This window comes from Nannobrachium achirus (genome assembly GCF_963921795.1).
Source record: "Nannobrachium achirus genome assembly, chromosome: 9".
Classification (NCBI taxonomy): Eukaryota; Metazoa; Chordata; class Actinopteri; order Myctophiformes; family Myctophidae; genus Nannobrachium; species Nannobrachium achirus.
Genome location: NC_137818.1, coordinates 1,405,890 through 1,424,467, shown reverse-complemented (window position 1 = coordinate 1,424,467; position 18,578 = coordinate 1,405,890). Strand labels below are relative to the sequence as shown.

Below are 18,578 nucleotides of genomic sequence, written 5' to 3'. Positions count from 1 at the left end.
TCACGTCAGTGCATGACGCATGTCGTAGGTAGACTATATCCACATTTTGACCTAGCCTTGCTGAATTATCACCTGATTCTCACTGGGGGGAGGGGGCTATACAGCAAGAACACACACACACACACACACACACACACACACACAAAGCAGCCTATATAATGTTGCGCACACATATATAATGTATAAAATACCCAGCATAGCATGTGGCCCTAGCCTTCATTACCCGCCGCCTGTGCACATGGCCACGTGCACATGGCCACGTGCACACATCCGTCTGGGTGACAGCAGACTGCTGGGCGAGCGCTGGTGCTTTGGCTTGGGATTGATGAGTTAAGAAACAGCGAGACGAGACCGTAGTCGTATGCGAGTCGAGGTAGTTTACTTATCTCCACATAAAAGTGTACAACGTACAATCACTGAGTGCATGAAGCTAACAGCAGAACATCACGTGATCACAACAACAAACATAACCCCGGAACCAGAAGTCATTACCACTCTAACCCCCGCTCTCTTAAAGGCACAGTACCTTTGGTGAATGTCTATAACCAACAGTCTGTCAATGTGGGTCACCACATGATCAACTTTGACTACAAACATGCACAGACCTGGTTGGTTGTTGAAGTTGGACTAAATGTGGCCATATTTTCCATAGACCACATGAGGCTGAATGTTGATGACATCAGGGATCTCTATATACGGGCATAAACATGATTGTATTAGTGTGGTTACCCTAACAGGGCATCATGCCCATATGACATGTTGTTTCAGTCTCATGTGGTCTATGGGGAATGCCCATATATGGATATATTGTGTCAGGCTCGTGTGGTCTATGACGTCAGACATCTATGATATCAGATGTCATTTTCAAGTGTCTTGGCCATATATGGAGCATGAAGTGTGACAGACAGACAGACAGACAGACAGACAGACATGAGCTGCAAGTTTTGTAAGGCTACTGTAAGGCTACATGTTGATTTAACGTGTGTGTGTGTGTGTGTGTGTGTGTGTGTGTGTGTGTGTGTGTGTGTGTGTGTGTGTGTGTGTGTGTGTGTGTGTGTGTGTGTGTGTGTGTGTGTGTGTGTTACAGCCAGTAAGTGCCGTGCATCAGGTAAAACCTTCCCTTACGGTAGGGAGCTGCTTCTAGCATGGATATGGGACAGAGAGGACTTTGCCAGCAGTCAGATCTTCAAACGTGACATCGAAATCAACCAGAAGGTGAGAAACAACATCACAACATACTGAATGATGAGAAGGGTCTGGATGCAGACCACAGGAAGGGGTGGGGGGGGGGGGGGGGGTTCTATAAGGCTCATACTATCCAATAGAATCATGACACCCACATACTGTCAACCATTTAACAAACATTACAAAGAACCTTGTACTCAACACACACACACACACACACACACACACACACACACACACACACACACACACACACACACACACACACACACACACACACACACACACACACACACACAGCCTATCATACACTGTATTTACACTACTAGTCCTGCAACATGAATGATGCAAGATGGAAATCCCATTCTGTCTGTCTGTCTGTCTGTCTGTCTGTCTGTCTGTCTGTCTGTCTGTCTGTCTGTCTGTCTGTCTGTCTGTCTGTCTGTCTGTGTGTGTGTGTGTGTGTGTGTGTGTGTGTGTGTGTGTGTGTGTGTGTGTTTATGTCTTTTATGCACATATTTGGAGATCTCTGTATCTGTCCCCTTTATGCCCATTTATTGTGGAGATCCCAGATGTCCCGGATGTCTGTCACACAGAAATCTCTCTATTGTCTACATATTATTGTCACCTTTTTTCCCCAGTTTGTAGAACTGTTCCTTAACATCCTGACTGTTGACCGCCTGGAGACACTCTACAGCAAAGTGAAGAAAGACACACTGATCTACAAGCTGCTACTGGGGAACCTGAAGGAGAGACTGGGAACCTCATGGAAACCTGATCCCTCTGACCCTCTGAAAGACATCAGCCTGTTGGAGGTGAGTTTAGGGTTAGACAAATATATTATAATCCTTGATCAGTGGTTCTGAGGTGATGAAAGAAAGAAAGAAAGAAAGAAAGAAAGAAAGAAAGAAAGAAAGAAAGAAAGAAAGAAAGAAAGAAATCGGACAGGAAATGTGTCCTTTGTGACAGGATTGTCTCATGTCCTCTTTCTGCCTCTTCTCTGTCTCTCCAGGTGTCAGGTGTCTTGAAGAATTTCATGGGTGAAGAGAAGCCGTTCTACTTCACTGCTCTGGGTCTAAAAGACTTCACCTCTGGCAAGAAGGCTATGAAGGTATTCTTCTGAACATATAATACTGTTATGTTGTTTCATCCACTGAACATAGCAGATCTACAAGCTCACAACACGCAGTGTTGTGGCGTGTTGTGAGCTGGTAGATCACTATTTGGTGGAGATTTAGTGTGCAGGAAAATAGCCAGGTGCCTAGCAGTAGCATAATTTGTATAGAGTTGATGGGTTTTATAAACCCAAGGGCCCTACTGGCGACTGTGTCAAGGTTTTTTCTTACATTTATGTAGTTTTTGATGAATAAAAATAGCCACCCTACATATAAATTAATAGGCTATTATATCTATTTAGTAATTTCCAATATATTAGGGGTCTCTAATCTCCTAATCTATGGGCCCCCCTCACAGCAGTACAGGGCCCTTTTGATCTGAAAACCCATGCAGAATAAGGTCTAATTTCCCCCTGGTGCCTAGTAATGACCTCTGGGGGACTCTGGTATTAAGGGGTTTAAGGGGTTAATAGTAGTTCAGTAGTTTATTGTAATATTATAATGATCTGTTACACAGTTTGTTTTATCAAATTAAATAACTTGCTTTCTTCAGTTTAAAACAAGTCAATGACATGCTACCAATCACTGTAGCTTTATGAGGCCTGATCAGTAATATAAAGTTTAACAAATAACCCTGTAGAAATATTTTTATTCTAGATAAGATAAAATTACTAAAACTATAAACAACAATGATTTGATATGTTGTGTTTACTGTATTCTGTTGATGTTGGTAGTGTAATGTACGAACAAGGCGTGTACGTTGCAGTCTACTAAAGAGCCAGGCTCGATAGCAATCAGTAACACAGCACATTAGAAGCCTACTGTAGTATTAGTAAACATTGGAGTAAATCATACATTTTATTTTGAATTAAGATGGGGTAAGATATTCACAAATAGCATATTTTTCCAATTTCAAATCAAACTCTTTACGAACATGAGCCTGATTTATCTGTTCAAAATAATCCTTCATTGGGCCTGTAATGCAAATGTCCCATTTCCTCTTCATAGTTCTGTTCTTCTCTCCTCAGCGTGTCAAAGAGCTGCTGGATGGAGAACATTCATACAGGAAACAGCCCTGTGAATCCCCCTGGTTTGATCTGTTTATCTGGGCTGTCCTACAGAGCCACAGTGACTGGGCTGTCTTCTTCTGGGAGATGGTAAAACACCTGATGTTCAGAGAAGGCTGAGGAATATAACATTTTAATTTACGTTTCATGTGATGTTTAGCCTGTCTGTAACCAGTCCTCTGTCTCTTTGTCCCTCTGTCTATGTGTCTCTCTGCCACACTGTCTCTTTGCGCCTCTGCATCTCTGTCCATCTATCTCTCTGTCCATCTGTCTTTCTGTCCATCTATCTCTCTGTCCATCTGTCTTTCTGTCCATCTCCCAGACAGAGGAGCCAGTGCTGAATGCTCTGAGTGCCTGTAAGATGCTTAAACAGATGTCAAAGATGGCATATGAGACAGAGACCAAGCGTTCTATGGAAAAGCTGTCACTGAAGTTTGAGAACCTGGCAAATGGTGAGACCTTAAATTAATCATCAAACTGAAGTTTTTAGATTGTGGTTCCTGAACTGATATCCAGTGTTTACATCCTCACAATCCAGGAATCTGATGTCACCCAATCTCATTTGCTAACTGCTCTCCCAGATCCCTATTCCCTACCCTTACTGATAGATAAGAATATAATAAATACAAAGATATGATATCCATTTAAAATCTCAAATCTTATTCCCATGAAAAACCGTTGAGAATGGTCAAAACAATGGCTTCCAGAAGGCAGGGCTCAGTTGGGTCAAATGGCATGCTAAAATAGATAAATGGCAGATATTCATATTATTCAGAAATAGTTTTGTTTAGACCCATCACTTACCGTAACCACAATGAACCCATTTCTACCCTGATGTCTAAACAACTATTTCAGCCGTTAGGTCAGCTCCACTCTGCTCTGGCTGTTTGAGCATTGCATTGTGGGTATGGTAGTGCTATAGGCAGTGGTTTGTTCTAGTTTTCTTTGGAGGCTATACCATAACTAGAAATACTGTTCTTTCGAAACAGTGTGGGCTCGATTCCAACCCAACAAATAGGATACTTTAAGGTACTGTAAGGTACAGTACCTTACAGTATTGTACTGTACCTTACTATACTGTACTGCACCTTACTGTACTGTACTGTACTGTACTGTACTGTACTGTACTGTACTGTACTGTAACTTACTGTACTTTACTGTACTCTACTGTACTGTACTTTACTGTATTCTACTGTAACTTACTGTACTTTACTGTACTCTACTGTACCTTACTGTACTGTACTCTACTGTACCTTACTGTACTGTACTGTACCTTACTGTACTATACTATACTGTACTCTACTGTACCGTACTGTACCTTACTGTACTGTACTCTACTGTACCTTACTATACTGTACTTTACTGTACTCTACTGTACTTTACTGTACTCCACTGTACCTTACTGTACTTTATTCTACTTTACTGTACTTTATTGTACTTTACTGTACTCTACTGTACCTTACTGTACTGTATTGTACTTTACTGTACCTTACTGTACTGTACTCTACTGTACCTTTCTGTACTGTACCTTTCTGTACCTTACTGTACTTTACTGTACTCTACTGAACCTTACTGTACTTTTACTGTACTCTACTGAACCTTACTGTACTGTACATATTCTATGTGTTCTAGATCTACATTTTTGATTCTGTGTTTGGGAACCAGCAACTGTCAAATGGACTCCAACTGTAGTGGAGTATATTGAGTGCATATACTGTAGGCTAACAATCCCAGATCACATCTGTCCTCCACTATGTCTATAACCAAGGCGTTCTTCTATGTGGCCACTCCAGACTGAGGAGTGGAGCATGGCTTTTATTGTGTTTGTGGATCTGACTTGGAAATGCATTGGTTTTGATATCTCCCTGACAACCAACAACAACCACTAATATGGCTGACTGTCCCTGCGGGCTCTAGGATATATGGCTATGGGATTTACATCCCATCGCCCGGACTTGATTCTTGATCACAGCTGTGTAATCAGTAGAGTGGAGAGGGACATTTATTTATAGTTTTAACTATAACTATAGTTTTATACATCACACAGCTTAGACATTTGGATCAAATCAGAGAGCAGACCTGTGTGAACGCAATGATATAAATAGCATATCTGAAGTGTGAACACTGCAGCCACAGCGCCTTAACATAAACATGGGTCTATTATCCTTCTCTCCACTCTGTCCCCACTCACTAAACCCATTGGAAATGCATTGGGTGCTTAAAGTTAAACATTTTAATTTTTTTATATTTATACTACAAAACATTTCAAAACGAAAAATACAAGCACACGTGTCCTCAGTAAGCTGAACACATAAAAATTTGAATGGTGTTGAAAGGTGTAAGCGTTTAAGAGATGAAGCGCGCCAAAGTTTTGAGGAGATACTGACTGACTGATAGATAAATAAACTAGAAAAGCAGTTCCTGCAGAAACTGCGTGGGCTCGCTCGAAACTGTTATAAGCAAGGGTGTAAAAAAAAGTTTTTTGAAAAAAAAAATATTTTTTTAAAATTTTTTTAAATATTTTTTTGAATTTTTTTTTTTTTTTTTAAATATTTTTTTTTGAAAAAAAGTTTTTTGAAAAAAAATAGATTTTTGAAAAAAAAAGTTTTGAAAAAAAAAGTTTTGAAAAAAAGTTTTGAAAAAAAAAGTTTTGAAAAAAAAAAAGATTTTGAAAAAAAAAATTTTTGAAAAAAAAAAATTTGAAAAATTTTTTTTTTATTTTTTTTTGAAAAAAGTTTTTTGAAAAAAAAAAAGTTTTTTGAAAAAACTTTTGAAAAAAAAAGTTTTTTGAAAAAACTTTTGAAAAAAAAATTTTTTTTGAAAAAAAAAGATTTTTGAAAAAGAAAATTTCTGAAAAAAAAAAATTTGAAAAAAAATGTTTTTTGAAAAAAAAGTTTTTTGAAAAAAAAGTTTTTTGAAAAAAAAGTTTTTTGAAAATTGGTATGGAACTGCCGATGGAATTAGATCTACAAATCATGGGGATGGGACTGGTTCTAGAATTAGATCTACAAATCATGTGGATGTGACTGGTTTTAGAATTAGATCTACAAATCATGTGGATGAGACAGGTGATGGATTTAGAGCTACAAATTATGGTATGGAACTGCCGATTGAATTAGATCTACAAATCATGGGGATGGGACTGGTTTTAGAATTAGATCTACAAATCATGTGGATGTGACTGGTTTTAGAATTAGATCTACAAATCATGTGGATGAGCTACAAATTATGGTATGGAACTGCCGATGGAATTAGATCTACAAATTAGATCTACAAATCATGGGGATGGGACTGGTTTTAGAATTAGATCTACAAATCATGTGGATGTGACAGGTGATGGATTTAGAGCTAAAAATTATGGTATGGAACTGCCGATGGAATTAGATCTACAAATCATGGGTATGGGACTGGTTTTAGAATTAGATCTACAAATCATGTGGATGTGACTGGTTTTAGAATTAGATCTACAAATCATGTGGATGAGACAGGTGATGGATTTAGAGCTACAAATTATGGTATGGAACTGCCGATTGAAATAGATCTACAAATCATGGGGATGGGACTGGTTTTAGAATTAGATCTACAAATCATGTGGATGTGACTGGTTTTAGAATTAGATCTACAAATCATGTGGATGTGACAGGTGATGGATTTAGAGCTACAAATTATGGTATGGAACTGCCGATTGAAATAGATCTACAAATCATGGGGATGGGACTGGTTTTAGAATTAGATCTACAAATCATGTGGATGTGACTGGTTTTAGAATTAGATCTACAAATCATGTGGATGTGACAGGTGATGGATTTAGAGCTACAAATTATGGTATGGAACTGCCGATGGAATTAGATTTAAAAATCATGGGGATGGGACTGGTTTTAGAATTAGATCTACAAATCATGTGGATGTGACAGGTGATGGAATTAGATCTAAAAATCATTGGGATGGGACTGGTTTTAGAATTAGATCTACCAATCATGTGGAAGTGACTGTGTGTGTGTGTGTGTGTGTGTGTGTGTGTGTGTGTGTGTGTGTGTGTGTGTGTGTGTGTGCGTGCGTGCGTGCGTGCGTGCGTGTGTGTGTGTGCGTGCGTGTGGGTGTGTGAGTATGCATGTGTTTGTGTGCATACATGCGTGCGTGCGTCCATGTGTTCCCTGGACCACACTTTGAGAACCAGATAAATAGCCGATCTACAAGCTCACAAAGTTACACAGTGCAACTTATTGTGAGCTTGTAAATCATGTGAGACCACTGACTCAGCACTGTAATTAAAGTTAATAAGGAGCACCTTTGCTTCTGAGCTGTAGAACTGTTTGTTCAAGATAAGGGCCATTGGTTTGAATAGGGAGCGCAAGTGTACGAACTGATCGCTCTCCCGGAAACACGAAAAGTTGAAAACACATTGTCTTTGCTCGGGGAGTGGCTCGGTGAGTGGCTCTACGAACATTGCGATTCTGATGTTAAAAGGATCAATAATGTGCGCATGAGAGCAAGCTAGAAATGTTTGGGGGGAAATAAAAAAATTCCGAAAACCAGAAAAAAATGAATAGAGGTTAATGGGGCGGCTGAGGCGCGACCCGGCACTCAGAGGGCCATAGATGAAATTCTGTAAGTCTCTGTTTTATTTTAGTTGCACTTTACGAAACACGACGAGCGTGGCTACAAGCGTGCCAAAAAACATGCATACATTTTAAATATTCTGGCCGTGAGGACGATTCGTTCAGAGAACTTCATTACTTTAAGAACAAGTCTCCCACACTCTAGCTACACTCTAGGACTGGTTTTCCCGCCAAAAATATCCCCAAAATACCCCAAAACACTCTACCTTTGGACTGCGATTGTGGAAGAACGGTATGACGTTTTCGAATACCGTTTGAACCACGATGAAGTCCAAAAGCGTGTGAGCGTTTTTCAAGTTTGAATCGCGTTCCTACGTAAATGTATGCCAGAGTAATGAGGCTATAAAGTTCAGTGAAAAAGTAAAAATGTTAAAGTCAGATCCCATTCATTCTCTATGGGATGAAAGATTTATGAATAAAGTTAAATATTTCAAACAGTATAAACTTTTAAATAATTTCGAAAACAACAATGAAACTTCAAACCTTGCTGAACATTTCAAAGTTGGAACGAAGTTTTTATGTTAAAGTATGAAAGAGTTATAAGAGCACAAAGAATTTGCACCAGAAAAGTGGGCACTTTTTTGCATAGACTCCCATTATAAGGAGGAAAAATAAAAGTTTAAAAGTTAAATATTTCCGAAAATATGAAATATTTTGAAAAGAAAAGTACAAGCACACATCACTGTAGAAAGCTGAACATGTTGAAGTTGGAACGAAGTTTGTAGCACACAGTGTGAGGGAGTTGAAAGATGCCGAAGAAAGTGGTCGGACCCTTGGAAGTTTTAAAGAACTAGAAAAGCAGTTCCTGCAGAAACTGCGTGGGCTCGCTCGAAACTGTTATGAAGTGATAGTAGAAAATGCATTTAAGCGCAAGGGTGTAAAAAAAAGTTTTTTGAAAAAAAAAAAAATTGTTTTTTGAAAAAAAAAAAAATTTGAAAAAAAAAATTTTTTGAAAAAAAAATTTTTTTTTTGAAAAAAAAGTTTTTTGAAAAAATAAAGTTTTTTGAAAATTGAAAATTGGTATGGAACTGCCGATGGAATTAGATCTACAAATCATGGGGATGGGACTGGTTCTAGAATTAGATATACAAATCATGAGGATGTGACTGGTTTTAGAATTAGATCTACAAATCATGTGGATGAGACAGGTGATGGATTTAGAGCTACAAATTATGGTATGGAACTGCCGATTGAATTAGATCTACAAATCATGGGGATGGGACTGGTTTTAGAATTAGATCTACAAATCATGTGGATGTGACTGGTTTTAGAATTAGATCTACAAATCATGTGGATGAGCTACAAATTATGGTATGGAACTGCCGATGGAATTAGATCTACAAATTAGATCTACAAATCATGGGGATGGGACTGGTTTTAGAATTAGATCTACAAATCATGTGGATGTGACAGGTGATGGATTTAGAGCTAAAAATTATGGTATGGAACTGCCGATGGAATTAGATCTACAAATCATGGGTATGGGACTGGTTTTAGAATTAGATCTACAAATCATGTGGATGTGACTGGTTTTAGAATTAGATCTACAAATCATGTGGATGAGACAGGTGATGGATTTAGAGCTACAAATTATGGTATGGAACTGCCGATTGAAATAGATCTACAAATCATGGGGATGGGACTGGTTTTAGAATTAGATCTACAAATCATGTGGATGTGACTGGTTTTAGAATTAGATCTACAAATCATGTGGATGAGCTACAAATTATTGTATGGAACTGCCGATGGAATTAGATCTATAAATTAGATCTACAAATCATGGGGATGGGACTGGTTTTAGAATTAGATCTACAAATCATGTGGATGTGACAGGTGATGGATTTAGAGCTAAAAATTATGGTATGGAACTGCTGATAAAATTAGATCTACAAATTAGATCTACAAATCATGGGGATGGGACTGGTTTTAGAATTAGATCTACAAATCATGTGGATGTGACTGGTTTTAGAATTAGATCTACAAATCATGTGGATGAGCTACAAATTATTGTATGGAACTGCCGATGAATCATGGGGATGGGACTGGTTTTAGAATTAGATCTACAAATCATGTGGATGTGACAGGTGATGGATTTAGAGCTAAAAATTATGGTATGGAACTGCCGATGGAATTAGATCTACAAATCATGGGTATGGGACTGGTTTTAGAATTAGATCTACAAATCATGTGGATGTGACTGGTTTTAGAATTAGATCTACAAATCATGTGGATGAGACAGGTGATGGATTTAGAGCTACAAATTATGGTATGGAACTGCCGATTGAAATAGATCTACAAATCATGGGGATGGGACTGGTTATAGAATTAGATCTACAAATCATGTGGATGTGACTGGTTTTAGAATTAGATCTACAAATCATGTGGATGAGCTACAAATTATTGTATGGAACTGCCGATGGAATTAGATCTACAAATTAGATCTACAAATCATGGGGATGGGACTGGTTTTAGAATTAGATCTACAAATCATGTGGATGTGACTGGTTTTAGAATTAGATCTACAAATCATGTGGATGAGCTACAAATTATTGTATGGAACTGCCGATGGAATTAGATCTACAAATTAGATCTACAAATCATGGGGATGGGACTGGTTTTAGAATTAGATCTACAAATCATGTGGATGTGACAGGTGATGGATTTAGAGCTAAAAATTATGGTATGGAACTGCCGATGGAATTAGATTTAAAAATCATGGGGATGGGACTGGTTTTAGAATTAGATCTACAAATCATGTGGATGTGACAAGTGATGGATTTAGAGCTACAAATTATGGTTTGGAACTGCCGATGGAATTAGATCTAAAAATCATTGGGATGGGACTGGTTTTAGAATTAGATCTACCAATCATGTGGAAGTGACTGTGTGTGTGTGTGTGTGTGTGTGTGTGTGTGTGTGTGTGTGTGTGTGTGTGTGTGTGTGTGTGTGTGTGTGTGTGTGTGTGTGTGTGAGTATGCATGTGTATGTGTGCATACATGCGTGTGTGCGACCGTGCGTCCATGTGTTCCCTGGACCACACTTTGAGAACCAGATAAATAGCCGATCTACAAGCTCACAAAGTTACACAGTGCAACTTATTGTGAGCTTGTAAATCATGTGAGACCACTGACTCAGCACTGTAATTAAAGTTAATAAGGAGCACCTTTGCTTCTGAGCTGTAGAACTGTTTGTTCAAGATATGGGCCATATCCATTGGTTTGAATAGGGAGCGCAAGTGTACGAACTGATCGCTCTCCCGTAAACACGAAAAGTTGAAAACACATAGTCTTTGCTCGGGGAGTGGCTCGGTGAGTGGCTCTACGAACATTGCGATTCTGATGTTAAAAGGATCAATAATGTGCGCATGAGAGCAAGCTAGAAATATTTGGGGGAAAATAAAAAAATTCCGAAAACCAGAAAAAAATTACTTGAGGTGAATGGGGCGTCTGAGGCGCGACCCGGCACTCAGAGGGCCATAGATGAAATTCTGTAAGTCTCTGTTTTATTTTAGTTGCACTTTACGAAACACGACGAGCGTGGCTACAAACGTGCCAAAAAACATGCATACATTTTAAATATTCTGGCCGTGAGGACGATTCGTTCAGAGAACTTCATTACTTTAAGAACAAGTCTCCCACACTCTAGCTACACTCTAGGACTGGTTTTCCCGCCAAAAATACCCCCAAAATACCCCAAAACACTCTACCTTTGGACTGCGATTGTGGAAGAACGGTATGACGTTTTCGAATACCGTTTGAACCACGATGAAGTCCAAAAGCGTGTGAGCGTTTTCAAGTTTGAATCACGTTCCTACGTAAAATGTATGCCAGAGTAATGAGGCTATAAAGTTTAGTGAAAAAGTAAAAATGTTAAAGTCAGATCCCATTCATTCTCTATGGGATGAAAGATTTATGAATAAAGTTAAATATTTCAAACAGTATAAACTTTTAAATAATTTCGAAAACAACAATGAAACTTCAAACCTTGCTGAACATTTCAAAGTTGGAACGAAGTTTTTATGTTAAAGTATGAAAGAGTTATAAGAGCACAAAGAATGTGCGCCAGAAAAGTGGGCACTTTTCTACATAGACTCCCATTCTAAGGAGGAAAAATAAAAGTTTAAAAGTTAAATATTTCCAAAAATATGAAATATTTTGAAAAGAAAAATACAAGCAACCATCACTGTAGAAAGCTGAACATGTTTAAGTTGGAACGAAGTTTCTAGCACAAAGTTTGAGGGAGTTGAAATCCGTCGAAGAAAGTGGTCGGACCCTTGGAAGTTATAAAGTTATAAATATAAACTGGGGTATAACAAGCTGGACTCGCCTTCAGCGAGCCCACAATAAATATAAACTGGGGTATAACAAGCTGGACTCGCCTTCAGCGAGCCCACAATAAATAATGAAGATAACATACGTGTGCTCGCCTTCCAGGCGAGCCCACAATTATTCCCTGCACATGCAGGACATGCGCGTGTGTATATACGCACACACGTTGTGAAGGCCCTAAATAGTCCCCGAGCCGTCTGTCATCAATCACGCTGTCATCCTGTTAAATGCACGGTGATTGCACCACCGTGAGTGGAATGAAGGAGTCAGATCCTCTGTATTTACAGTGTTTGTGCTGTTTGTTTAGTCTGTGAAGAAGTGTGATCATAGCTTGTGTAGTGGATGTTAATCCCACATCAGACCTGGCATGGAACCTAAAACGACGGTGCGATTGGGTGCGTCCTGGTGCATCCGTCGCTGTCAGATGGGACGCGGGGGGAGGGGGGCTTTTGGGTGTGTTCCCACGGTGTGATGCTGGAAACACAATATTCAAACATGCATAGGAAATGGATCTTCATTGAATAAGCCTGGACAGCCGAAACGTCTGTTTCTCATCCTAAATATGCAATAAAGCAAACTAAAATTGAAATATTTCAATATTAAGCTGTTTCGCTTCGTTTTCTTTAGCATAACAAAGAATATTAAATTTGGCTACGCCAATGTACTCGAGTGTTAAGCATTTCTGTTGGCGAAATCTGTGGGCAACACGAGTCATAGTTTTCTATATATTTCTATATTGCAGTGTTGATACTTTGGTCAAGTAGCCTATTATTGCTATAAAAAATTAGCAGGCTATGATTCCCTTAAATTTACATAAGGATAAAACATCTATTATTTATAAAGTACCCGGAATGCAAGTACTTAGTAGGTCTACTTTTAAACGTACTTAGTTACTTTACACCACTGATGACTGGCCATATCACGCCAACAATAACTGTTTGTAAATTCTCAAATACAAATATTGTACTTTTACACCACTACAATGATTGTGATGTAATTTTCCACTATTTGGGTATTTTTACTTTTTGTACTGTATTTAGAAGGCACTTCTTGGTACTTTTGCAGTAACACAGTAGGTTAACACATTCGAACACAGACCTTGTTTTACTTGTAACAGAGTAGTTTTACTTAGGTAAAAAGTAACACATGCAAACAGGCCTGTTTTACTTGTAACAGAGTACTTTTTACTTAGGTAAAAACATTTGAGTACTTTTTCCATCTTGCAGCATCCACGGTTGTTGTGCCGTTGGTGTTGTAAAAAGATTGGGGCAAAACACATGCAGGCAGTGAGAAATAGATATCCATGCCTTGGATTTCATCCAAAACATATGAATCCTAAAATCTGAAATGTTATTGGAGCCTATTCAACTGTGCACACAGGGAGAAGGGAGGAGGGAGGATCTGGAATAGTGGCATGAGAAGGAGGGGCACACAAAGCAACTACAGAAGCCTGCAACAACAAGAGCGCTGGAATTGCATCACCGAGTTGCACCGGCAAGTGCAAACGAACGTGATGTGAGCCTAGCTCCGCCAGCCTGAGGAGTTGAGTCTGAATTTTCAAGCACTTCCTGATCACGTGACTGCAGGACTGATTTTGGAAGCCGTGTATTGAGCTGTTCGCTTCCCTAATCAGCTAAAAAGAAAAGTAACTCTTGCCACTGTGTGCGATCCATTTCCTATGCATGTTTTATGATCTATTCTAAGAGGACAACGCACCAGTCAAGTCAGAGCGCGGTGGTAACAAAAAAGTCATCGGAGACCCTATCTTGCCATTTCATCCCCACTATTGAGTTCAGCGCTCTGGTGTCAAAGCCATGGTTTCTGACAGCCTGGGTCTGCTTGAGCAGGGATGCCCTTTGGGAGAGAAGAAACAGACTCTTGCCTGGGGCGCCAGGTCTTGAGAGCGCTCTGAAGCCCCTGCTACAAATTACAGATATAATAAAAATACATACAAAAAATGATCGCGATCATCCGGAACTAAAATCCGGAATTAAAAACTCCGTTTTTTTTCTGTCCCATTTGAGCGCGCACCATATTAACACATCTGTTGCCATGGCTTATTTCTGTCTGTACTGTGCTCTTGCCATGTTTTTGACCAACTTCGAAGACAGCCTCAGCATTCAGTTTTGTCATGACAAAATCTACGATGTTTGCTTCTGTATTTATAGGCCAGACAAAAAAAAAAAAAGGCCAAAAATGACCCCTTTTTAGACCTCGTTTTGAGAAAAACAGCTTTTAGTGAATGATACTGTATCAGGCTGAAAACTCACTTGATCTTTTTAGCTTTGACTTCAATGACTTCAATATTGTATTTACAGTATATTTCCTTCAAAGAAATACAAAAGAATAAGACAAATAAGTGTTTTTTATTTTGTTTCTTTACTGTTTTCAATCAAGTGTATTCTTGCTAGTTCAGAGTTTCTCTGGCTTGTTCACATTGTTTCTCACATTGTGTGTGCGCGCGCGTGCATGTTCTGAGTCTGCATGCGTGCACAGTTCAGAGGCTGCGTGCGTGCATATGTGCATGTTCAAAGATCAGAGGCTGTGTGCATGTTCAGATGAGGCCGGTCAGAAACAGCAGGCCAAGTTTTCAGTTCTCCAAAGGAAAGTCAGCAGGCTCCCAAGGTTTCTCTACACCGAACCACTCTACCTGTAAATATAGAAAAATAAAATCAATTTACAATACAATACAATTTGTCTCGCGCGCGCACACACACACACACACACACACACACACACACACACACACACACACACACACACACACACACACTATTTCTCTCTCTCCCCTCCCTCTCATAGAATACATTCTCTCTCTCTCTCTCTCTCTCACACACACACACACACACACACACACACACACACACACACACACACACACACACACACACACACACACACACACACAACTATTTCTCTCTCTCCCCTCCCTCTCTCATACACACACAACAATAGAATAAATTCTCTCTCTCTCTCTCTCTCTCTCTCTCTCTCTCTCTCTCTCTCACTCACACACTCTCTCTCACACACACACACACACACACACACACACACACACACACACACACACACACACACACACACACCAATAAAATACATTTCTCTCTATCCCTCCAGCCCTATCTCTCTCTCTCTCCCTCACAAATCAATTTACATATTTAGCCTAAACGTTTTAAGCGTTTAGCAGACACATTTATCCTACCCAGAGCGACTTAGATTATAAAAAATACATTGATTCATCTGACGATTATATAGGCTATATATATATATATATATATAAAATAAAATCTCACTGGAACGTTGGGGTCTGGCCGTCTGGGATCAGATGTGTGCCTTTTCGCTCTCGCTGTGCCACTCTCCACCCGAGTCAGTCAGAGGACTCACAACGCCTCGCCATGCGACGCGTTGTGTGCTTGTAGATCGGCTGTTTTAGACTGCGACTTCTGAGAGCTGAATGGACTCTCCAACATCTGTGAATGATTGAATACATTTCTAAATGTAATCGTGGATCACTATACCACCGGCAGTTCGCGATAGACGTTACTCCTGAAAAAATACAAATACAACTTCAGGAACAGAAAAAAGGTGGGGGAAAGAAAGAGAGAAATATTTACCTCACGCGAGCCGCTGGTTTGGCAGGAGCACGACGCGGGGCCTTTGTGTGGGCTGCATGGACGGTCCAGCTGGACCTCGTCCGTAGTGGATCGCGTTCGCGACTGGTTCCACTTCCAACCTCAACTACCGAGGACGTAGTCCGACTCCTCGCACCACCGCGACCGCGGGTGAGCCCTGGACCACTGGCTTCTCTCGCTCTCTCTCTCTCTCTCAGTGACAAATGTCCGATTACAAATCCCTCAAACAGGGTATGTTTTAGACTCCATTATATAGGTTCCTGTTGATAACAACAGGCGATGGGTTCTTCCTGTTATCGTGGAAGGGACGCAAAAGTAGAACGTACAGCTGCTGTTGTACCGCCACCGTCTTTGATGGAGGTGATCGACATTGTTGTGATATAGTAGAAAATGTTGTGCAGAATATTGTAACGATAGGCAGACTAATTCCAGGGCTAGACTAGTTTGTTGCGTGGGTGATAGATCACATGACCTGGGGGAAACACACACACACACACACACACACACACACACACACACACACATGCTGGCTTCATTGGTTTCACTTCAGCCACTAATCTGACAATGGCGCCATCGTGTGATAAAAGGTGGAATTTACTAGCCCAATTTACTAGCCCGTGCACTAAAGGCATAGAGAGATATAGAGAGATATGATTTTTTACATTTGAGCCATTTGAGCCATGTTTTAGCAATATTGTGGTTCATGGGAAGCATTTGTCTTTGTTTTTGATCACATCACATGTTGAATATGTGATTTCTGACTTATTTTTTATCACAGAAGCACCAAACTTTGTCATAAGGTGGGGGAGAGTGTAATTAACCTAATTAAGTAATTAAGGCCAAACTCGGGAAACTCGGGGTTGGCACAGCGGTCTATTTGAAATCAAACTCGGGAAACTCGGGGTTGGCACCATATGTGTTAACACGGCAACCGGATGTCGATGTCCGTCACTCTAATGGGTGACGTAGAAATCCTACTTAATTTATGGACTCCATATCGGAATTGAAACTCTCAAAGGATCAGCAAAACCTTGACTCAGAAACGATGTTAAAAGATAATAGAAAACATTTTTTTACAGTGCTGTAACAGTCACACAACATACACAACATCCTTCAACAACGACAGACAAGACAAGACTGCCTTGCCCTCCCTCTCGCAGTTCATTATTAATTTGCTAAAACAAAAACATCACTATATCGTTCTCTCTCCTGAGCTCATTAAACTCCAAGAACTTATCTCTTACTCACAGACATAAAAACAAGGAGGCACTGACTGGCTGCCAGCTGTGACCTTCCATGCTATACTCCCTACTTTCTGACCTCATCTACAAATGGTTCTTAGGACTCAAACTAGCAAATGTATTCACTACTAACCAATATACCATAATAATATAATTGCAACTCATCATGGGTCTGTATTCTTAATGTGTAAACAAAATGGGAGCTAGTGAAACTACTAATGGAACTACATAACGGAGCATCCGTTTTTCAAGCATTCGGAAGCCGTGAGAGAACGACGTGCACATGTATGACGCATGGTCAGTGCCTTTGACCTGTGTGTTAAACTTCAACGGCAGGGTGTAAAAGATTTCATTTGGAAAGTGTAACCTGACTGGAGGGCACGATACTGTACAGAGGGGAGACTGGTTAATGCCGTTGTGTAGGGAGCCAATAACCGGGGGAAAAAAACACCCAAATCCAGACCAGCACTGTGCTTGAGAGAATGATGGAGAGAGAACTGTTATAAATCTATATACAACGTACAGTATATAGCATTACATGGTAGAACACACCACTGTCTGTAGGTAATGTAAACCAGAAAAAGGACGCAAGTCAACTTAATTCAACTATATATTGTGATATTGTCTTATGATGTAGTGTGTGTGTGTGTGTGTGTGTGTGTGTGTGTGTGTGTGTGTGCGCGTGCGCGTGCGTGCCGTGCGTGCATGCATGCGTACGTGTGCGCGTGCGTGCCTGTCCATCTCTTAAAGGGCCATGAAACACAAAATCACTTTTTCTATAAATATATATTATATCAATGAGTCACTTGTGATAGAGAGCAATGATATGTGACTCAGCGTGGCTGACGGGCAGTCATCTCGCAAGCCAGGGTTTTTCACTACAGCTAATATGACGTTTTTTTTTTCTCTCTAAAATGTAATAAAGCCACAACAGCATCTCATAATATCTAGGCTACATTTCACTTAAACGCCAGAGCTTAAGGCGCTCTACAGACGGACAGCGGTTGCCGCCGGGGCTCCCGCTTGGATCTGCGAGGAACACGCCGCGGTGATACACAAACACACTCGCTCTTTGAGTAAACGCTGCGCGGTATTTCACAAAGATGAACACAATCCATCTCTCACCGCCCGCGTACGCATGCACAAACGAGCACGCTCGCGGGGATTTTCACGGGACTGCGCCCGCTCGCCTCGCCGCCTCTAAACTTCGCTGCGCGGACGAAATAGCCGCCCGCCTCTCATTGAAAATGAATTACTAGCAGGCGGTGACCGCGTACCGTCTGGAATCCCCTTAACTCTGCATGTAAATAAGACTTTTTTTAATTAATGTGAGAGATCGGGGCATAATTCTGTTGGTCCTCCCGGCCTGTTGGTCCTTGTCTATTTTTAAT

At 40.1% G+C, this 18,578-nt stretch overlaps 1 protein-coding gene across 1 annotated transcript in view; it reads left to right on the top strand.

Moving 5' to 3' along the window:
• Window positions 1-595: 595 nt before the first annotated feature.
• Window positions 596-18,578, top strand: part of LOC308291796 (transient receptor potential cation channel subfamily M member 5-like) — a gene marked incomplete at both ends in the record, with an annotated part of 32,379 nt that continues 14,396 nt past the window's right edge. Inside the window, 6 exons of the mRNA XM_080733929.1 lie at window positions 596-608; window positions 1,088-1,215; window positions 1,827-2,000; window positions 2,198-2,296; window positions 3,329-3,457; window positions 3,690-3,819. Coding sequence (XP_080590055.1) covers window positions 596-608; window positions 1,088-1,215; window positions 1,827-2,000; window positions 2,198-2,296; window positions 3,329-3,457; window positions 3,690-3,819 — 673 coding nt within the window. The remainder of the gene's footprint in view (window positions 609-1,087; window positions 1,216-1,826; window positions 2,001-2,197; window positions 2,297-3,328; window positions 3,458-3,689; window positions 3,820-18,578) is intronic.